General features: G+C 51.4%; 1 protein-coding gene across 18 annotated transcripts in view; it reads right to left on the minus strand.

Annotated features, from left to right (window-relative positions):
• Positions 1–19277, minus strand: part of TLE3 (TLE family member 3, transcriptional corepressor) — a 50365-nt gene that overhangs the window by 11111 nt on the left and 19977 nt on the right. For 6 of the 18 annotated variants that reach the window (XM_023220717.2, XM_023220713.2, XM_023220712.2 and 3 more), the window contains exons 5-10: positions 17395–17457; positions 15844–15918; positions 7055–7259; positions 5522–5538; positions 1582–1701; positions 470–520 (exon numbers count right to left, since the gene is read on the minus strand). In XM_023220717.2, coding sequence (XP_023076485.1) covers positions 470–520; positions 1582–1701; positions 5522–5538; positions 7055–7259; positions 15844–15918; positions 17395–17457 — 531 coding nt within the window. Of the gene's footprint in view, positions 1–469; positions 521–1581; positions 1702–5521; positions 5539–7054; positions 7260–15813; positions 15919–17394; positions 17458–19277 lie in introns of all 18 variants that reach the window. The other 12 variants (XM_023220711.2, XM_023220707.2, XM_023220704.2 and 9 more) reach the window with 4 other exon arrangements.

Here is a 19277-nt window from a genome sequence, read left to right on the forward strand (position 1 = left end):
AGTGAGGGGAAACTAACTCTTAACCATCTGGTCCGACTGAGGCCTGGGGGGGGTGGAAGGGTGATCTGCCCAATGTCAAACACAAGTTCAGGACTTCAATCAGCCTGCCTGGGTTTGGCCGAGTGTAGATGCTCTCCAGCTCCTCCTCCTCAGGCCCCTGAGGCTGAGCCCCTGGGGGGATGGAGGATCACTCACGGGGAATAGAAGATGGCCCCTATCTGGGATCTTTGGGGGTGTCTCTCTGGAGACACATTGCAGGAGGCCCTCCGGGCCCATAAATGCCTGGACACCATGCAGCAAAGCCCTGCCCTGCTCCTCTTGACCCCCTGAGACCCCAAGACTGGAGGCCTTGTCTCCCTGCTCAGGCTGCCAGCAATATTAGAACAGACAGAACAGATCTCACCCTGGGGAGGAATAATCCCAAACCATCCCAAACCAAGAGCCCCCTTGTGACCAGGCCTGCCCGTACCTCATTGGAAACATCCACCACCAGATCATCACTCTTGTCCCCATCACTGTCCTGCAGCCAAGGGAGAAGCCAAATGGTAAGAGGCCACACTTTCCCCACCCGACTGGGCCCAAACCACCCTATCCTTCTACTGGCCAGGACCTGACGCCAGGCCAAACTCCAAAGTCCATGCTTTCTACTCCAGCCCTGCCCTTCCACAGGCTCCACTCCAGCTCAACAAGGTCTCCCTGTGAGGCTGTCCCCTAGCCCAGCCCCTAGGTTACTCCACTCCTGTGCCCACCGGGCAGCCACACTGACACCCACCCCATCATAACAGTTCTAAGCCCCTGCCCCCACAGCCTGCCTTTCTGCTTCTCTCTGAAGCCAGAAGCTTCTTTCCAGCTGGTTTTACATTCACCATCCTTCACAGTCAGCGTGCTGCTCTCACCTGGTCATTCCCCCCGCTCCGTGTGGGACAGTGACTTGCCTTCTCTCCCAGAAACACAGCTGAGTGCCCTTTGGGTGTGCAATGTGCCCGAAGCCACACAGCAGCCATGTAGCTGAAGAGGGCTGGGTGCAAGACTGCGGAGGCCCTGCATCACATCCTCCCCATTCCCTCTGTCCCAGCTCTCAGCCCTGCACAGCCTGGCACAGGGGAAACACAACAGCCATGCTTCCACTAGGGTCTCATGTGCTGGGGGCATCCCATTAAAAGGCTAATAAAAGACATGACTGGGTGGCCAAGTGAGTACATGGCTGGGGCCAACTGAGAGGACTGTAGGGTCCACATTTTGCGGGGCGTCGGGAGCAGCTCCTTAGAGCCAAGTGGGATTCTGGCAGCACCGTGACAGCAGCATGGGGTTGTTGGCCCATCTGTGCGAAGAGACCCCATGAAGGCCAGGACGACCTCCCTGTCCACCTTTGCCCTAGAGTGGCTCACACGCTCACAGTGTGTGAACTTCACCCTAGCCCCGTCCCCACCCTGCCCTCCTCAATGAGGCCGCCTATTGCCACCTGTGCTGCTCTGACTCACTGCCAGCCATAAGGGGACCCTGGCCATAGCTTGGGCCCTGCAGACACCCCCTGCCCTACCCAACAGAAACCCCAGTGGCGCCACAGCCCCTCGGACGTACATATCGGCTCAAGCTGTCCTTCTCCTCCGCCTTCCGCTTCTTGGCTTCCATGCTGTAGTCCGCAGAGCCCCGGTGCTTTTCACTGGCCCGGAGGCTTTCCGAGGGTGACACAGAGTTATTCTGGAAGGAAGAAGAGGGTTTGGGGTTAAAACTTTCTGCTGTATGTAACAACTCACACATCCACACACTGCTAAACGCAGGTGACAGGGAGGTCAGCGGAGGAAAGAGAAGCTGAACTCCTCTGTGCCCTGCAGATCGTGGCTCCATCAGAGCCTTGCCAGGGAAGCCTTCCCCACTCCCCAGACTGAGTTCCCGGGGAGATGCCCTGGGAGCACCCCCAATTCTCTTTTGCAGCTCTGCACTGCTATTAAATAATTAACCCCGCAGTGAGCCGTCTGCCTTCTGGCCTGTGAGACTACACTCCGTGAGGGCGAGGGTCACCTGGGTCTCGTTCACCACCCATCTGGAACCTGCCGCACTCATTTGCTCAAAGGCGGGGTAAATGGAATTTGCACTGAGTCTTGTAAGACGCATCCGAGCTGACAGGCGGGGGCCATGAGCAATACTTCATTTGCTGAGCCCGACAGGAATGGGGAGATTGATAGGGAAGGAGGGTGTCAGGCAGCCACCAACTTCCCAGTGGAGATGAGCAGCCGAGCATTCGGTGTGAACACCCCCGCCTCCACGGCAAGGCTGTCAGCAACTCTGGAGAAACACCAGGGTTGTGAAGAAACAAAAATGCCACGTCATGAAGCCTTCCCCTCTGACAGAGACAGGAAAAGGCACAAGGGCAGGGACAGTCACCGCCTCTGTAGCCATTACCAAGTGGAGACCCCGAGAGGTTGGCGAATGTGCCCAAGCTCCCCTAGCAGAAGGTGGCACAAAGGGAACCTCAAATTTTCATGAGTTCTCCCTCAACTATAAAGCAGATGAGGATGAGAAGCCTCTGGGATGGGAGGCCTGGGAAGAGGGAAGATGACGGAGCAGTCCTGGGGGTTGATAGTGGTCAGAAATCACCATGTGGCTGTTACCACCGAGCTGGGGAGCAGGGAGGGAAGTGCTACTGGCAAGGCACCTGCCAGCAAACCTCTGTGTCCAGAGAATAACATCAGGACCAATGCCCCTCTACAATACTGGTGAGGTTTACTCCTTCCTAAGAGCCCAAACTTTACCTTCACCCACCCACCAATTTCCAAGCAGCTGCCCTGGGTCAGGTCTGGTGCTGCAGGCCAGGAGTGGCAGAAAGAACGAGACACAATCCCTGCCCTCCAAGGCAGCTATGGTCCAGTTATGATGGAGCTGGAAGAAAAGGACAGGCCGTCCCAGGTCCCAGTCCCCATGCAACACAGGAGGTCACATGGAGACACAGAGGGACATCTGTTCAGAAGAGAAGAGCATCAGAAGACAAGTGGAATGAGGCTTCACTTCTCTTCTCCACTTTCTCAGAGGCCAAGGGTGGCTCAGAGGCAAGGGCCACTTGGAGGGAACAGAGCTGGGCAGTATTCGGTGGGAACAGTGCGGCAACCAGCCTCAGAACTTAATTTCCTTTCCTAAGCCGGTTTCTGGGCAGCCCTTCCCTGCCAAGTTTCTGCCTGAAGCAAATTAAAATGGCAGAGTTATCAAGCCTTGAAGAAAAAATGGAGGTTATAATGGAACTGCAGCTCAACCTTCCCCACAGCCGCGCAGGAGCGGCGGCGATGCGCGCACAGCCGCAATTCAATTAGCTGCTGCAATCGCCGGCAGAAAAATCACCGTCATTTCATTTCATTTCCTCTGACGGTGGCGGCCACCCTGTGCTAAGCAGAAATGCTTCCAGCCCCTCGAACTGGCTGCCCCTTGCGGGCGGGCGGGCGGGCAGGGGAGGGGGCGTGCGGCTGCTAGTGTTTCTCCTTGCGACCCGGTGCTCGGCTCGGGAGAACAGCGAGCTCTTTCTTCTCATGCAGTCAGGCTGAAAACTCTCGCCGCTACCGGAGAGTCATGTCAGGCATTTAGCGGCATCGATCCAGCCCGCCTCTGGCTGGCAGGCGGCCAAAAAACTAAGTATTTTTTATTGCTTCGGCTAGGCAAGGAAATATGAATGAAGCTGCCTCTAATTGGACTCCAGACTAACCCCTCTGGGACAGCTTCCAGCCCCTCCCCCATCCCCCCTCCCACTCTGACACAGCCTTGTCCTTCCTGCCGTAGGCCTCATCTGTTGACAACCTGGTTTCCAAAGCCTGATTATTTCAGTCTACACCGCCCCTGACACCGTCACCACACCACATGCCATGCGCACAGCCTCAGCCCTGAGCTGCCCACTGCTGCCTCTGCCCAGCATTTTGATTCATTCCCATTGGAGTTTCCTGTGGCCCATGTGTGCCACGCCTGAACCTCAGTGAGCATGGTAAAGAGCCCAGCTCTTGGGGGTTCCCAGAGAGGGTCTTTTAGCAGAAAACTTTCACAGATGAGGCACAAAGCCAGAAGCCAATAGGGATGAGGATGAGGTAAAGGCTCATGCTCTTTAGAGAGTGCTGGCCTTCCCACTCCCCCTCCAGTTCCACTGCAGTGGGTCCCTGCTAGCCACATAATCTGGATCCTCAGTCAAGTTATCACGGGTCTTCCTAAACAAAGCTGAGAGGTTGGCCAAGCAGGAATTATTCCCATGGTATAGATAAGGAAACTGAGGCTCTGAGAGGCCAAGAGAACTACGCAGGGTCTCATAAAGCTGGGACCAGACCTCAGCCTTAAAATGTCCAATCCAGTCCTCCTTCTATCTAAGCAAACTGCCTCTCCAAAAATGCCACTGTTAGAGGATCAGTACGGAGGCAGTGAACACGGATTTTCAGCTTCAATGACTCCTCTTTTAGGTACCTAGCCATTCCTCAGCCCAAATGTGGTCCTGGATTTCTGAGCATGTAGGCAGGGTAAGAGGCGACGCCAGCCTCACTGTCAATGGGAGGTTTAAAAAGTCAGCCTGGGTTGGGGGAGGGCCAGGAAGGGAAGGAGGGTTGGACTGGAGAGAGCTGCCCAAAGAAGCTGCTGTCTAGATGGTTAGTTAACTGCCTGACCTTCCAAGTCCTACTTAACACGAGGTAATAACCAAAGCCATCCTAACAGATTAGATGGCCCCAGATACAAGGACGGCGATGAGGAATAAAATAGCTTTGCTAATCGCTGGAGGATTTTTTTTATCCAGACTCCACTGCGCTTATTCAGAAGGCTTATTCACTTGAAACAGAACCTCGGAGCCTCAGTGTGATCAGAAAGATTTACAACAAATCTCAGAGCTGGCAGACACACAGGCGGCCTGGCCTTAATGCTCGCCTGCTAGCACTTTCTTAAATCGAGTGAAAGCCCAGAGCAGGGAGAAACTGCAGGCGTTTGAAGGGAATGAGGTGGATGCAAGATGATACAGAGGCACCCTAGCTGGGGGGTGGGTAAGAACCTTGGCCCTCAACATGGGACACCTCGGTCCTTAGACCTGGGTTTAGCCCAGAGACTCTACAAAGCCCCTTGCAATGGAAGACCCAGGGCTGGTCAGCTGACCTCTCAGAGTATCACTTCTCATATGAAAGGGAGTTAGAGCTCATTTTGCCCAAGCTTTTCATTTGACAAATGGCAGACCTAAAGCCTGGAGAGATGAAGGGCTTCCACAACTGAAGGTCACTCTCAACAGGTGACGACAGCAGCTCCCATTTTATTACAGTAACTACCCCTCACCCTGCCACTGCCACCACTGGCTCTGGACTAAGACATCAGCACTGAAGCCAGGGCTCCTAGCTCGGCAAGAGTAAACAAACAACAAAACCCCCAGTTTCAACCCACAGAGCAGAACCGGGAACCCGGAAGCCAGCTTTGGACACCAACTGACTGGTCTCAGGCCCACGATGCTGGGAGCCCCAAGTCCCACCTCCTCCCAGCACCCAAACACCCCTCCGGGTTCCAGAGTGCCAACACTTACCGCACTGGATTCTCTCTCTTTGGGAAAGGAAGGCCAGGACAGGAGGAAGATCAGGCACCCCAAGACAAAAACACAAAAAAGAAAGGAAAAAGGTCAGTCTAAGTCCAGCTGGCTTTTGTGATTTGCTAGTGCACTGGTTTTAAAATGGGCAGAAGGTCTGGATCACTGTCTCCGTGGATCAGCCAAGGTAGGGCCATTAGGTGGCATTTCTTGGTTTGGAAATTCGCCACTCAAATTCCAGTGCTGCCCCCACCCCTCCAGTCCCCAGGGTGGGGAAGGGAGGCCTTTGAGCCAGTTCTCCCTGTCATGCCAAAGGGCACCAAGTTTACTCTTTAGCAGACTAGGGGTCTTAAGCTTGGGAAGGATCATGCCATACAAAATACCAGCAGGACCTGGGAGTTAAGAACTTTATTGTAAAAAAAAAAAAAAAAAAAAAAAGGAATTTACGAGTGGTTTCTTTAATTTTGTTTTTGAAATTAACACCATTCTCTGATTCTTTGTCAGGATACCCCTAAAAGCTGAAGCCTCTGATAATTCTCCCAGCTAAGCACTAGCTCCCCAGTTCTCCTGTCTACTGTGGAGAGGTCCCTCTTCCTCTGCCAAAAGGACCATCCCACTGTGAGACAAAAAAATGTAGCCTCCAGTTCTCGGGACCGGCTACCACCCTGTGGCCTGGGCCAAGGCAAGATGGTGACATTCCAGGTCCCCAGTGCTCAGAAGGTGTTGGCTACGTGCCCTGGTAAATACCGTATCTAAGGGCAGAGTGCATTTGGCACCAGTTTTTGAAAAGAGCCTCCCAGGGAGCCAGGCGTTTCTCTTTTCTGATCCAATGAACCACTCTTGAGGCCACGCTCGGTGCAGCTTCCTGGGTCCTCATGGTAAGGGCTCACAGAGGGTCAGGGAACAAGTTCTGACTTCAAGTCAATGTGATCTCTTGCTGGGGTGTACACTACTCCCACTTACAGGCAGCCAGCTAACAAACCTTTACCTGAGCACTGACTGTGCACCTTTCCCAGGTTTTTGCATTGGTGAGATGTAGATGTAAGGAAAACACCCAAGAACTTGGCCCCTGTCCTAGGGAACTAATGATCATGGTAAGCACAAGACATTTTCCAGGGGTAGAATGTAAGAGGACAGTAACAAGGACTTAGCCTTGGCATCCCAATTCTTAAACTCTTATGAGAACTTGAAAAAGGCCCCTAGTCTGACCGGGAAGGCATCCTGAAGGGGTGGACTGGGGCTGGCCCCTGAAGGCCAGGCATAGGTGTCGTAGGAAGATGGGAGGGAGCTCCAGAAGAACAGACAGGGTTTTCAGGACAGGAAATACCAGGTCTACACCAAGGATTAGGAAAAGCTGCATGGGATGCAGATGGCGCTGGCTTCCATGCACCAAGTATTCAACAGATGGCTCCAAATCCTTGGTAACTCCTGGTCCTAGGGTGATAGCACTTGCTGGGTCCACTCACTGTGAGGCCTGTGAGTGCCCATGCCCAGCCTTGCCCCACCCCACCCTCTGCCCCAGCCCAGCCGCACCTCTGTGATCGAGTTCATGGTGGTTCTTCTCATCCTTCACCGTCAGATGGGCCTGGCTGCCCAGGGCGCCCAATGCCAGCAGCCCGGAGCTGCTCCCTGTCACTGGGGGTATTCCTGGAGGCTGGAGACCTGACGGGTGGGGTGGCAACTGGACCGGGGGGCCGTGTGTGGCATGGGAGAGGTGCTGCGCCTGGAGCTGCTGCTGCTGCAATGAAGTCGGTGGTGAGTACAGCTGAGCTGGGGAGGGCAGGGGAGGCGTGGCCACCTCAGGAGGGAGGGAGGGAGTGGCTCTTCCCATTCCTCTTGCTCCTTCATTGGGTGGGTGGTAGGGGGTAGCACCCCCAAAACCTTTGCCCCCAGCTCAGTCCACAGGAATGTCTCGCTGAAGGGAGTCTGTTAATAGACTGCAATGTAAAGATTTATGTCTTCAAGCACCCCCCAACCCGTTGTACCCCAGTTTCAGGAAGAATTTCTCAATATTTGTTTCCAAGCCTGAGATAAATAATGCATGCATCAAAAAACCACAGAGTCATGGGGTTCCCTCTGAGTAGAGAGGGATCCATTTTTAAGCTCACAGCCGTGGCAGTGTTTGCTCATGCATACATGCCTTCAGCATTAGCTGCCGGCATCTCCTACCCTGAGGCTGGACTCTGGGGAAGTCTCCTTATTTCTTAGGAACTCCAAGCCTGCCTTACAGAGCAGGGGCAGGACAGGTCATCACAGCAAAGGCCCCAGAGCCAGAGGAGCTGGAGGCCAGTGGAATGAGAGCATCAGTGGAGAACGGGGTAACTGGAAGAGTGGAGGCTTTGGAACTAGACAGACCAGGATTGGAATCCCAGCTCTGGCACTTCCTAGCTGTGTGGCCTGGGGCAGGTTACCTCAAGTCTTGGACCTCAAATTTCCTCATCTGTAAAGGGGGAAAGCAGCAGACCCCAGAGGATTATTGTAAGATAATGTTTGCAGCAGCTCACGGCACACAGCTACTAAGCCTCATGGCAGCAGCTAACATTTACAAAGAGTTTTAAATGGATTCCTGAACCCTTCTAAAAACTTGCCATGCAGCAAGTCAGTATTATCAACAACAACAATGCAATTCTCTCTGTCTCCTCCCCAGTCAAGGACTCGGCTGCCCTGGCTCCAGAGGCCCAGCTTCCCTACTCAACACTAGCCTCAGGGGCTTCTCTTTCCTCTCCTTTCGCCACACCCAACTTCTTCTCCACTACTGGTATTCACCTATGCACACATCTTTCTTCTCAACTTGTGCAAGAGAAGAAAACTAACACTTACTGGATGCCTGAATGAATGCCTGGGCACCTTCTAACCACCTGGCAAGGGAGGGGTTGTGCCCATTTAATAGATGCTTAGGGGGCTGGAGTAGGTAGCTAGTAATTGGCCAAATCTACCACTAGTAAATCTGTCAACCACCACCCCTCATCCTAAGAATGTTCGTTCCTAACAAGATCCCCAAAGCAAGAGGGGTTGGTGGAGAGTGCCATACAGAATAGATCTGAGAAGCTTCCAGATCTCACGCCTTACTAAGGGAGCTCGCCTGTCAATATGAGATGGTTTTCTGGTAACTGTAAACAGATAACAGAACACAGCGAAGGCCCACGGCTCCCGCAGGAGGAGGCAGTAAGTATTTCAGGTTATGGATAAAGGGCCTCACTCTCCCCCAGCTAAGCTGCAAACTGCCCACCTGGCCTCATCCCAAAGTTAATGGCAGCCACAGGAGCCATGGCTTTCCTGGCCCCAGAGGGCTCCCTTTGTCAGTTCTGGGTGAAAGGCTGGCACTGCAGCCGTCTCTCAAAGCTGTCAGAGCACTTCTGTGATGTCTGTTGCTAGGCAGTTCATGTGCACGGTCCCAGGGTGGTCTGACCCCACATCTGCACTGAGACACTATGGCTGACACAAAGCTATGGGGCCTCTGGAGCCAGTATCACAGAGTCCAATGCAGAGATCCAACCCCTCCCAGCTAAGAAACTCCAGCTCCTCTAGGATGGGAGCTTACTCTGAGCTTCTCCACTTTTTCTTTTTTAAGAAAATGTAATTTTTTGTATCTTATTACAAAACTAATACATGCTCATTTTAAGAAAATACTAAAAATAAGTAGACTTTAAAAAGTTTTTTTTCATTACCCTTCAATCCTACCCTCGGAAGATTCTACTATTAAATCTGCCTAGGTTTTTACTTATGAAAATCTACACATTTCAAATGTATTTATACAGAAATGGACTCTTGTGAACCATACTGCTATACAGCTTGATTTTAATTTAGGAATGTTCTGAAGAAATTTTCTTGACCTTTTTAATGGCTACCTAGTATTCCCTGGTGTTGTTGGACAATACAACTTTATCTGGATACCTGGTTTTAAAGTGAGTCTCCAGTAGGGCCCCTTTGTTTAGACCAATTGTTAGTAGGCCTGTTAATTCTGCTGGTAGTAACTATTTACTAAAATCCCAGAAAGCAAGGGCTGAGGTATTTAATCCGCATTTTATAGTGCAGAGCCAATAAGATCCCTCGAGGAAGAGACAAGGAAGAGGAGGGGAAGGAAGGCTTCAAAGAAGTAGCTTTGCTGCCTGTAGACACAGCTAACTCCTTTCACGAACAAGTCTGTTTCTAGAGAAAATGTGCATTGAACATTTGTACCCAAGGAAAGATGGAGTTGAATAGCTCCACGCACCCTGACTCTTATCTTACCAGGAAAGGTCTCTTCTCCTACCCAACCCTCTAGGCTCAGCTTTGCCCAGTTCAAAGGCTGTCTCCTCTGGATGCCCTCCCACCTCAGGTCAGAATGGATTTCTCTGTTGTACCAGCTCTAACAGCTCAGACGATGGAGCCAGGCAGAATAAGGTGGACTTCCAGCTCTACCCTTTATCAGCTATGAGTCCTTGGACAAGTCAGCCGACCTCTCTGTGTTGTGCAAGGATCACATGTGTAATTACAGGTAAAAATGGAGTAGGTGCTCAGTCTTAGCAAATGGACAGATCCCAGGTGAAAACTGTTTCTTTTGCCTTTCTGCACTGCTTGGCAACCTGTGAGTTCCAGAAACAGAAACTGTGTCTTCTCCATCCTAGCACCTCCAACAGTGCCTAGCATGTTTGCTTAGTACGTTTCTTCTAGGTAAATTAGTGAAAATTTTGGAAAAGGTATATGAAGAGGCTGAGAAACGGTGTCCACAGGTCCCAACCGCCTCTCAGCTCCACGCCTTCCCTCCAAGGCCAATTAGATGCAGCCAGAACAGTTAGTTGGGACAGGAAGCATCAATGGGGTCATGAGGTGTTCTGCTTGCCCAAAACATGAACCAGAGAACCAACGTCAGAAACTTGGAACAAAGGCAGCAGCGGCTGTTTGGCAGGCAGTGGCTTTCAAAGCTGTTAAGCTTCCGAGGCTGAGAGGCTGGTTTTCTGCCTTAGTGTTGTCAGGTAAGAGCGTCCTCTTTGCAAAAGAGAAAAGGAATCTCCCATGCAAAACTGAAGCATTCCTCATTTCCGAGTGCAAGAGCAACCTGCTGCAAAGAGCCAGAAACTCCCTCGAGGTCTCCTTGGGGTGGTTTGAAGGCACAGCGAGGACCGGCCCAGCAGACTCTGGGAAGCAGGGACAGGAGAGCCAAACTCCAAGGCTCCTTCCTCAGTGCGAGAGCAGATGCCAGGGCTTGTCAGACGGAGGGTCTGCTAACAACAATCTTGGGTACAACAGAAAGTGAAACGAGGATTTTTCCCTGACAGGTCTAGGGGCCAGCAGGCAACGCCCCACCTGACCCCCGTCCTTATCACAGCTCAGCACCTCCGCAGGCAGGCGGGCACAGCTATCCTCAGGCTGTATTCCTATCCCCTGCAACACGTCTGTTGGCTTCAGAGCACAATGTGCTCAAACACAGTGATGTCTGAGTGGGAGGCTGATACTGTTTGCAACTGGGTAGCTTTCCCCACGGCAGAGAAATGGAATCAATTCCACCATCAGAGAACGCCTGTCTCCAGCTTATACCATTCCTTCCAATATGGGAACTTCTCCATCCACAATATGAAAGGAAGTCAATAATTCCCTCTTGCACCCCTAACCCCAAAGAGGGGCTAGGAGCCTGGAACCAAGCCCATGCATGGGCGTTCACTTTTCCCTCCTTGAACATTTCCTGCCAGAGCATAAACAGGACAACGAACATGTACTCCACACAAGTGATGAGCGCCTGTGGCCTGGCTCAGAAGGTGCGGTCACTTCCAGGAGAGGTTGAAGGGAAGATTTTGCTTGCAGAGTATGTGTAACTGGATTATGCACATCACGCCTTAGGCCTTCGCTAGGTTAACTTAATGCTGCGTTTCTCAGGTTCACAATTTGGGTTGAACTTAGTGAAGTTGTCTAAGCATTTCCAGAGCCAAGACATGCCAAGGGCTCCCACCAGAGGAGGCAAAGACCGAGTCCCGACTGCATAAAATGAACACTTCCTGCTCTCCAATGACAGCGAGAACAGCTCCGGCCTCCGACTGCTCCTTCTCTTTCACATCACTCAGTGGGCACCATAGCTCCGTGCGCATTGAGCTTCTGGGGTTAGTAATAGCTTTTAGTGCTCACAACAACCCTTATGATCCCCACTTCAGAGATAGCGAACAGGCTCGGGAGGCTGAACAGCTCCATGAAGCCAGCAGCAACCAGAGCCCAGACTCAAATTCGGCATTACCTCCCTCCACCACAGCTGCCTGGCTGAAAGATGGATCCTAAGGCACATTCTCTTGGCCATCCTTTCCCTCATGCAAAATTCAGTCAATTGAATGCAGCTCATCCACATCTTGGAGTGAATGCAAGAACCTTAGGTATGGCTTCAAAATACCCTGTGTATTCTGTGACTAGCTACAACTTCCCTCTTCCCCCCCCCTCCACTTAAAAAGAAAAAAAATCAAGTCAATGCTCTGTGACATCTCCCCTACTGTTAATCTCCAAGGGAATGAAGACCAAATTGTCAGTGGGTAAGCAGATGAGACCTCCTCCACTTTCCAGTCCAAAGACCTTGGGCCATGATACAGCAATTTTAAAAAGAGGGTTCCAGAAATGGGTGATACATCAGCTTACAGGGTCTTGAATCTGCTTGGGAAAGACAGATGCTGCCTTCTACAAGTTGCTGACCAAGGGTGAAATTTCCCTCCTCGCGCTCAGGAATCTTGTCCTTCTAAAGCCCCTCCTGTTAATTTTATCCAAGAAGCATGTAAAAGAAACAGGGCTACTGTAACCAAGTCTTGCCAGGCCCCAGCTAGAAGAGAGACAGTCTTCTTCCTCTTTTCCCTCGGTGGACACCTGAGTTCCCTGTGGTCCAGCAGGGAGTAGGTAGGCTTGGCTCGAGAGCCCAGTTCCCTGTATCTGCTTTTCCTTCCCCTTTTCACACACACCACCCTGACCTTGGATCCTGCCCTTTCTCACCAGGAAGGAAGACCCCAGGAATACTCTAATCCTCATGATAAATATGCCACTGGATACCTCCCTGCCCATGCCAGAGGCATCTGATTTCTCTTTGAGTTGAGCTGAGCCACGACCTCAGAATCTTTCAACTCTGTGAGCAAGAAAGCCACTAAACAAGTAGGGCAGATGGAAGAACTGAGGCTTGGAGGAACAAAGCGACTTGCCCAAAGCCCTCCTCTAAGTCCAAGACCAGGGTGCCAGGCTGTGTCTCCTTCCGGAGCAGCAAATCCAACAGTGCAGTGGGGGTAGCCACTGGAAGCTGCCAAGAGCCTCCTGGGACCCTCTTTCTCCTGCCCTTTCCTGCTGGGGCCAGGATGCCTGCCCTTTTGCTCAGCCGGTGGCTCTGCATCCCCTGTTATCCTTCTTCACCTCGCTTCCCAGAGGCAGCTCAGCTGCAGGCTCGCTCTCTGCTCTCCTCGAGGAGGAGATAAAGAACGCCCTGACTAGATGAGCGGCCTCCTTCGCTGGAGTGCAGTCAAGCACGGCTCCCCAGTGCGAGCACGCCTCGGCTGTCCGTAATTCCTGCCTTGTGAGGCTCTGTCAGGCGCAGCGATTAGACGGCTGCCTGCTTAATGACAGGGCGATGGCTGCATTCACTCAGAGCTGGAGAAGCAATTACCTTGAAAATGGGGGTCACAGGCCCCACTCGTTGGCTTTAATTGAATTCCAATGTCTGCCTCGAGCTGCCTCGACCTAACTTGTAGCTTCCTAAATACTACTTGAAGGAAGTACAGCTAATCCAAGCAGTGCTTCTCTCCCAATTTTACTCCTTTCTTAAAACTTAAAAAAAAATTATTTTCATAAGAGGATTTTAATCCCAGCACTTTGGGAGGCCGAGACAGGTGGATCATGAGGTCAAGAGATCGAGACCATCCTGGCTAACACGGTGAAACCCCATCTCTACTAAAAAATACAAAAATCTAGCTGGGCGAGGTGGCGAGCGCCTGTAGTCCCAGCTACTTTGGAGGCTGAGGCAGGAGAATGGCGTAAACCCGGGAGGCGGAGCTTGCAGTGAGCTGAGATCCGGCCACTGCACTCCAGCCTGGGCGACAGAGCGAGACTCCGTCTCAAAAAAAAAAAAAAAAAAGAGGATTTTAATCCCAAAGAGGAAGGGAGGCAGAGGGGGAGAGGGGACCCTGCTGTGGCCACTGCAGGGGTAGGAGGAGTTGGCCTGGAAACCTCAAGAAGATGGTTGGACACGGGATAGGGGTGAGGAGCTGGAAGAGAAGTGTCAGGAAACAGAATTCACAAGGTATGTCCTACTCCTGCAGCCCCCTGCTACCACTAACAGAAGAACCACCAAGCTGAGAGCTGGTCACTGAGACAGATGACACAGGCCACCCTCCAGGGCTGCACCAGAGTCAGGGGAAGAGTCCTGGGCTGCGAGTCAGCCACCCGGGCCTCTGGCCTGGCTTTGCTCCTAAACATCATAATCACCTCCCCTCTCGGTAAATCCAGGGCATTGAGCTAGATCAGAGGTTCTTAACCAGGGGCCTTTTTGCCTCCTACAAATATTTGGCAACGTCTAGAGATGTTTTGGGGTGTCACAAGTGTCGGCGGTGTTATTGATATCTAGTGGCTACAGGCCAAGGATGCTGCTGACCATCCCACAATGCACAGGATGGCAAAGAATGATCTGGCCCCAAATTTCAACAGTGTCAAGGTTGACGATCCCTGGGCTAGATGATCTCTGACGATACTTCAAACATTAAAATATCATGATTTCTCCTCTTGGGGTGCTGCCTTCCAGCACTGAACACTTCTTCACGTTCCAGTTTTAAAACTCCTCTCTGCCCATTCCACACCGTAGGCCAGGATTCAAACCAGGCCAATGCTTGCAACCCCCACCTGCCCAAGCAGCAATGAGAAGTGTCCCTATGGGCTCAGCCCAGAAGGGCAAACCCACTGGGCTGCCTTCACCAAAGGACTCTGCAACCATCACGGGTCCTGACAGCGTGATGGAGGGGTCAGTGCCCGTAAGTGTCATTCTGCGATTCCAGCCTCCCAGCATTCCTGGTAGGAGTCCGGAGGGCCCAAAGAGATGAGCCGGTGTACATTCTCCCTTTACAGATACAGGAACTGAGGCCCAAGGAAGAGAAGGGACTTGCCAAAGGTCACACCGGGGAACAACCATGACTAAAACACAGACCTCCAGGTTTCTGCCCCAGGCGGAAAAGTCAAGAGTTATCATGTATCCCATCAAGCAGAGGAAAATTCTGGGGCCTTAATTCCACCTTGAAATAGTGACTTCCCATAAGAACAGAAAGAGGAAAGAAGACCAACCAGGTTCCCAGAATGTTAGATTTTAATCAGTCTACTGCTTCCCAAGCCTAACTATACTTTAGAATGATTTAGAAATCACTAGGAACACAGATTTCCAGTCCCATCACCAGACCTATGGAAAAGACCTCTGGTGCAAGTGCCCCTGAATCTGTACTGTCCAGAAGCTCCTCCGTGGACTGGGAAGCAGTGATCCCATCCACCCCCTTCATTTTAGAGATGAAAGGTGGACAGGTACACCCCAAGGGTAAGAGCCTTGCCCAAAGTCACACTTAAAAGACTCTTCTTCCTCAGGTGCTTATCTTAAATGTCGCTAGCCTCACACCAAAGCAGCAAGTAGGAGAAAGATGCCACTTGAACCTAAGAAATGCATTAAAGATACAAGCCGGGTAGACCCAGTTTCCCCTTTCCACTAAGGGGCCAGTCCGGAAGTGGGCCTCACAGAGCACTCTTGGGTATGTCTTCCTGTGTAAAGGGGAGATGGGACTTCTAGAAAGTCAGGAAAACTCGTCTAGGCTCCCCAGTTGGAGTTCACAAGCGTACGTGGTGAATGCTCAGTCAGGCAGCTTCGCACATGGGACAGCAAGACGTAAACCCAAATTCCACAGCACGATGCACATCAACAGTACAGCAGAGACTGTTCTGATCCCAGTGGCCAAAGAAGGGCAGACTTCTGCCAGGGAGGAGGCAGACAGGTGCCGGGGTAAGTGTGAGGAGGTGGCCAGGTACTGGCCAGTTGGCCTGGCCTTGAAGGTGACCCTAGGCCCCCACCCTCCTCAATAGCAAGGACACCAAAACCCAGTGGAAGATGAGGCAGATGGCTGAAGAGGTGGTTTTGAGGCATGCCTGGCTCCCCTTTAGTTTGAGGCCTAGGAGGCAACTGGGAGTCAATGGGGAAACAGCCCCACAGGGGGCCAAGCCCTTGGGGTGTTTGTAGAAGCCGGAGCCCTGGGACTGCCATTCTTTGAGGCCAGCTAAGGTCAGGGTCAATCTCTGGTTATGATAAATGAGAGGAATAAAAGGGCTATACACACGGTAAGAGGCAGATTGGGGAGTCCACGTACCCCGATGATGGCGTTCAGCTCCGTCATGGTGACCTGCTTGGCGCGTTCCACTGCCTGCGCCACCTGCTGCTGGTGCTGGAGGGAAGAGGGTGTGCGTTAGATGCAGCCACTGTCCTGGACAGAGGAGGTGACGGGCTGTGCAGCACTGGCAGGGACTCTCGGAGAGGCCCAGAGCAGACAGAGGAGCCCCACTGAACAGGCATACGACACAAGCAGCGGGGAGGGTGACAGGCAATTTTCCTTTCTCTTTTAGACCTTTGTCAATGAGCATGTATTAGTTTTGTAATTGAAACTTCTTTTTAAGTTCTAAAATAAAGACGCATGCCAAAAGAAGGCTATTAGTCAACCACACGCACAAATTTTTCCATGCAATTTGCATATGAGCTGGATATCAGACGGTATTACAGGATGATTATTACTTTTCTAAACACGGTAACAATACTGTAATCGTGAAGGACGGTATCCCTGTTTTTAGGAGATGCAGTTGTAGTTTTAGTGGTGAATTGTCAGGATATCTGCAATTTACACTCAAAGGATTTGGGGAAAAAGTGTATCTACATATACCTTATCCATAAATAGAGAGAAAACAAAGTATGTTTCCAGATAAACAGATAAAGAAAGAAAAAGTGGTAAAATAAACCCTAACGTAAACCACGGTCTTTGAGTGATGATGTGTCAATGTAGATTCATCAGTTTCAACAAATGTACCACTCTGGTGAGGATGCTGATAGTTGGGGAGGATATGGGAAATCTCTGTGAACCTAAAACTGCTCTTAAAAAAATAAAGTCTATTTTAAAAAGTGGTTGCATTAATTCGCTTTGGCCTTGAGGTAGTACCAGCCACATACACAGCTTTCTCCCCTACTGGACTGCAAGCTCCGAGGGCATTGCCGTATCCGATTCTTATATATTAATTCAATCATTTATTGGTCACCACTCTGTGTCCGAGACCCAGGAGTCCGTGAGGGAGCCGACATGGTCCCAGCCACCGAGTGGGAGTAGAGGGCAGGGCCTGCCCTGGCTGGAGTGAAATCGGGACAGAAACAGAGCCTGCTAAAGTCGGCCCATCTGTCTGGTCGGCACCAGGGGACTTCTTTGGAAGATTTATCTCAAATCACGCACTGGTCCAGCCGCTGTCCCAAATGGAGGTCCCTTGGAAGGCAGGCTTAGAAGGTGGTCATGCTCCCAGCAAGGACATTCTGTACCAGGAACTGAGGTCCCCTTTGGGCTGGGGATGCTAGTTTGGATGGGAAAGAGGCACCCACTGACCACTGATGGTTAGGTCGCACGCCAGAACCCCCATCTCTGGACTCAGGCAATGGCAGAGAAACAATTCTATCAGAAGAAGGAGCAAATGGTCCCTCTGATAGGTACTCCTGCCTTCTACTGGCCGGAGAAGGCTCTGGAAATCTCCAGGTTGTCAGCTCAGTCAGTATGAATGGACAGCGGCTGAGGCTGGGGCTGGGGCTGGGGCTCAGGCTCCAGTGAGACCCCACCAGTCACTGGGCTGATTTGGAAAGAAAAGGAAGAAATAATAAAAGAAGGTCTTACCTCTTGTGACAGGAAAGGCATGATCTGTGCTAAAATTGTATTCAGTCTCTTCGCAATCTCTGTCTGCAAAGGCAAGGAGACCACATGAAGCTCAGGCAAATAAATTAAGTCACTGAAATGTCACAGACAAGTGGAAATGCAAACTCCCCCCCAAACCACAGCCCCTCTCCATGGGGCTCCATCCTTTCTGCCCTCAGTCTGCCTCCTGCCAGGAGGCTCTAGCTAAATCCACAGCATGAAGAAATCTCTTTCAACTCCCTCACAGCCAGGCTGCCTACATTTTGGGGAGCTCCAATTTCCATCAGAGGTGGTATATATGTGTGGATCAGAATATAGTTTGCATCCTCTGGATGGAATCCCTAATTAAAGCAAAATGAAATAAAAATAAAAATCACCCCCAACAACCCAGCAAAATCCATTATAAGAGCGAAACACAGTTTAGTGAGAGAGGAACTGCTCTGCCCACTGGTGCCCAGTGCCAATAGGACACGAGCTCTGAGACAAATGGAAGAGAGCTGATAAGTGGTCCTATGTGGCAAAGGGTTCCCTGGGACTAGCCCCTCCCTCACCAAGATCAATCCATACCCCATATATATGCTACCAGCCTAAAATCCTACCATTAAACCTTTTTTTTTTCCCACTGAGACACGGTCTCACTGTCACCCAGGCTGGTGTGCAGTGGTACGATTTTGGCTCACTGCAGCCTCGACTTCCTGGGCTCAAGTGATTCTCCTGCCTCAGCCTCCCAAATATCTGGGACTACAGGTGCACCGCCATGCCCAGCTAATTTTTGTATTTTTGTAGAGACTGGGTTTTGCCATGTTGTCCAGGCTGGTTTCAAACTCCTGGGCTCAAGTGATCTGCCCACCTTGGCCTCCCAAAGTGCTGGGACTACAGGCATGAGCCACCACACCCCGCCAACACTTCATTTTTTAGGATACAGCATTGCCTTGTCTAAGAAGCTGCTCAGAGACGTAATTCATTAGATCCCTAATCCCACACAGAAGTCAATCTTAGAAAGGCAGATCAATTCTCTGCCTCATCTCCCAACACCCCAGAAAAGACTGCATTTAGAAAGTCAACAGTTTCCACCAACATCCTATGTAAACTTTAGATCTCAGATCAAGAGTGGTGCTATAAGGGTTAACTGAGTCCAGATAGAAAGGCCTAGAACCACTGACAGATGACTCTCAGAATCGCTTTTCTTATCTCATTCTGAATCCTGAGCCCGCCAGGACTAAGGTCCCAAAGCTGGCTTCAAAGCTCTCATCAGCACACAGCAATCTTTCAGAGACAAAACCATGACAACAGCCTTTAAAAATCTGTGAGTATCTGCATGTCAAATGATTCTGGATGAGAAATCCTTGTGCACTTAAAATAAAAACAATCTGAAGGCGCCTAAATAGACCCTGGACTTTGGGAGAATTCCTGGGGCTAACACCCTCCACCTCCTCCACCCTTGGCCACTAAAGAGGACGTCTCTGGTTTGTGGAAAGGCAGACTATCAACTAAAGAGCCTTATGGGCTTTTGCAGGCCTGCGTGCTGGGCTGCCAGCCATGGTGGCAGGGCTCGCCAACCTACAGAGCCTGTCCGCTACAGTGGGGGATCCTGGTGGGGAGAAGATCAGGAGTCACTGCTGTCAGCTTTCTGCCTGGAACACTCTAGCTCCTCAGGAACAGAGTCAGTGTTTTCCAGCCGGCACCAGTGTTGGCATTTGGGGAGAGACAATTCCTGTTATGAAGGACTGTCACTCACATCCCAGGCCAACTGTGTCAACAACGGCCCCCACTTCCGAACTGCCCAGCTCAGACCCACTGGGACTCCACGTTGACACATGTGTGGGGCACTCTAGCCAGGACACCATACATCAGGGTTCCTCAAA

This window comes from Piliocolobus tephrosceles, chromosome 6 (assembly GCF_002776525.5).
Source record: "Piliocolobus tephrosceles isolate RC106 chromosome 6, ASM277652v3, whole genome shotgun sequence".
In the NCBI taxonomy this organism is placed as follows: domain Eukaryota; kingdom Metazoa; phylum Chordata; class Mammalia; order Primates; family Cercopithecidae; genus Piliocolobus; species Piliocolobus tephrosceles.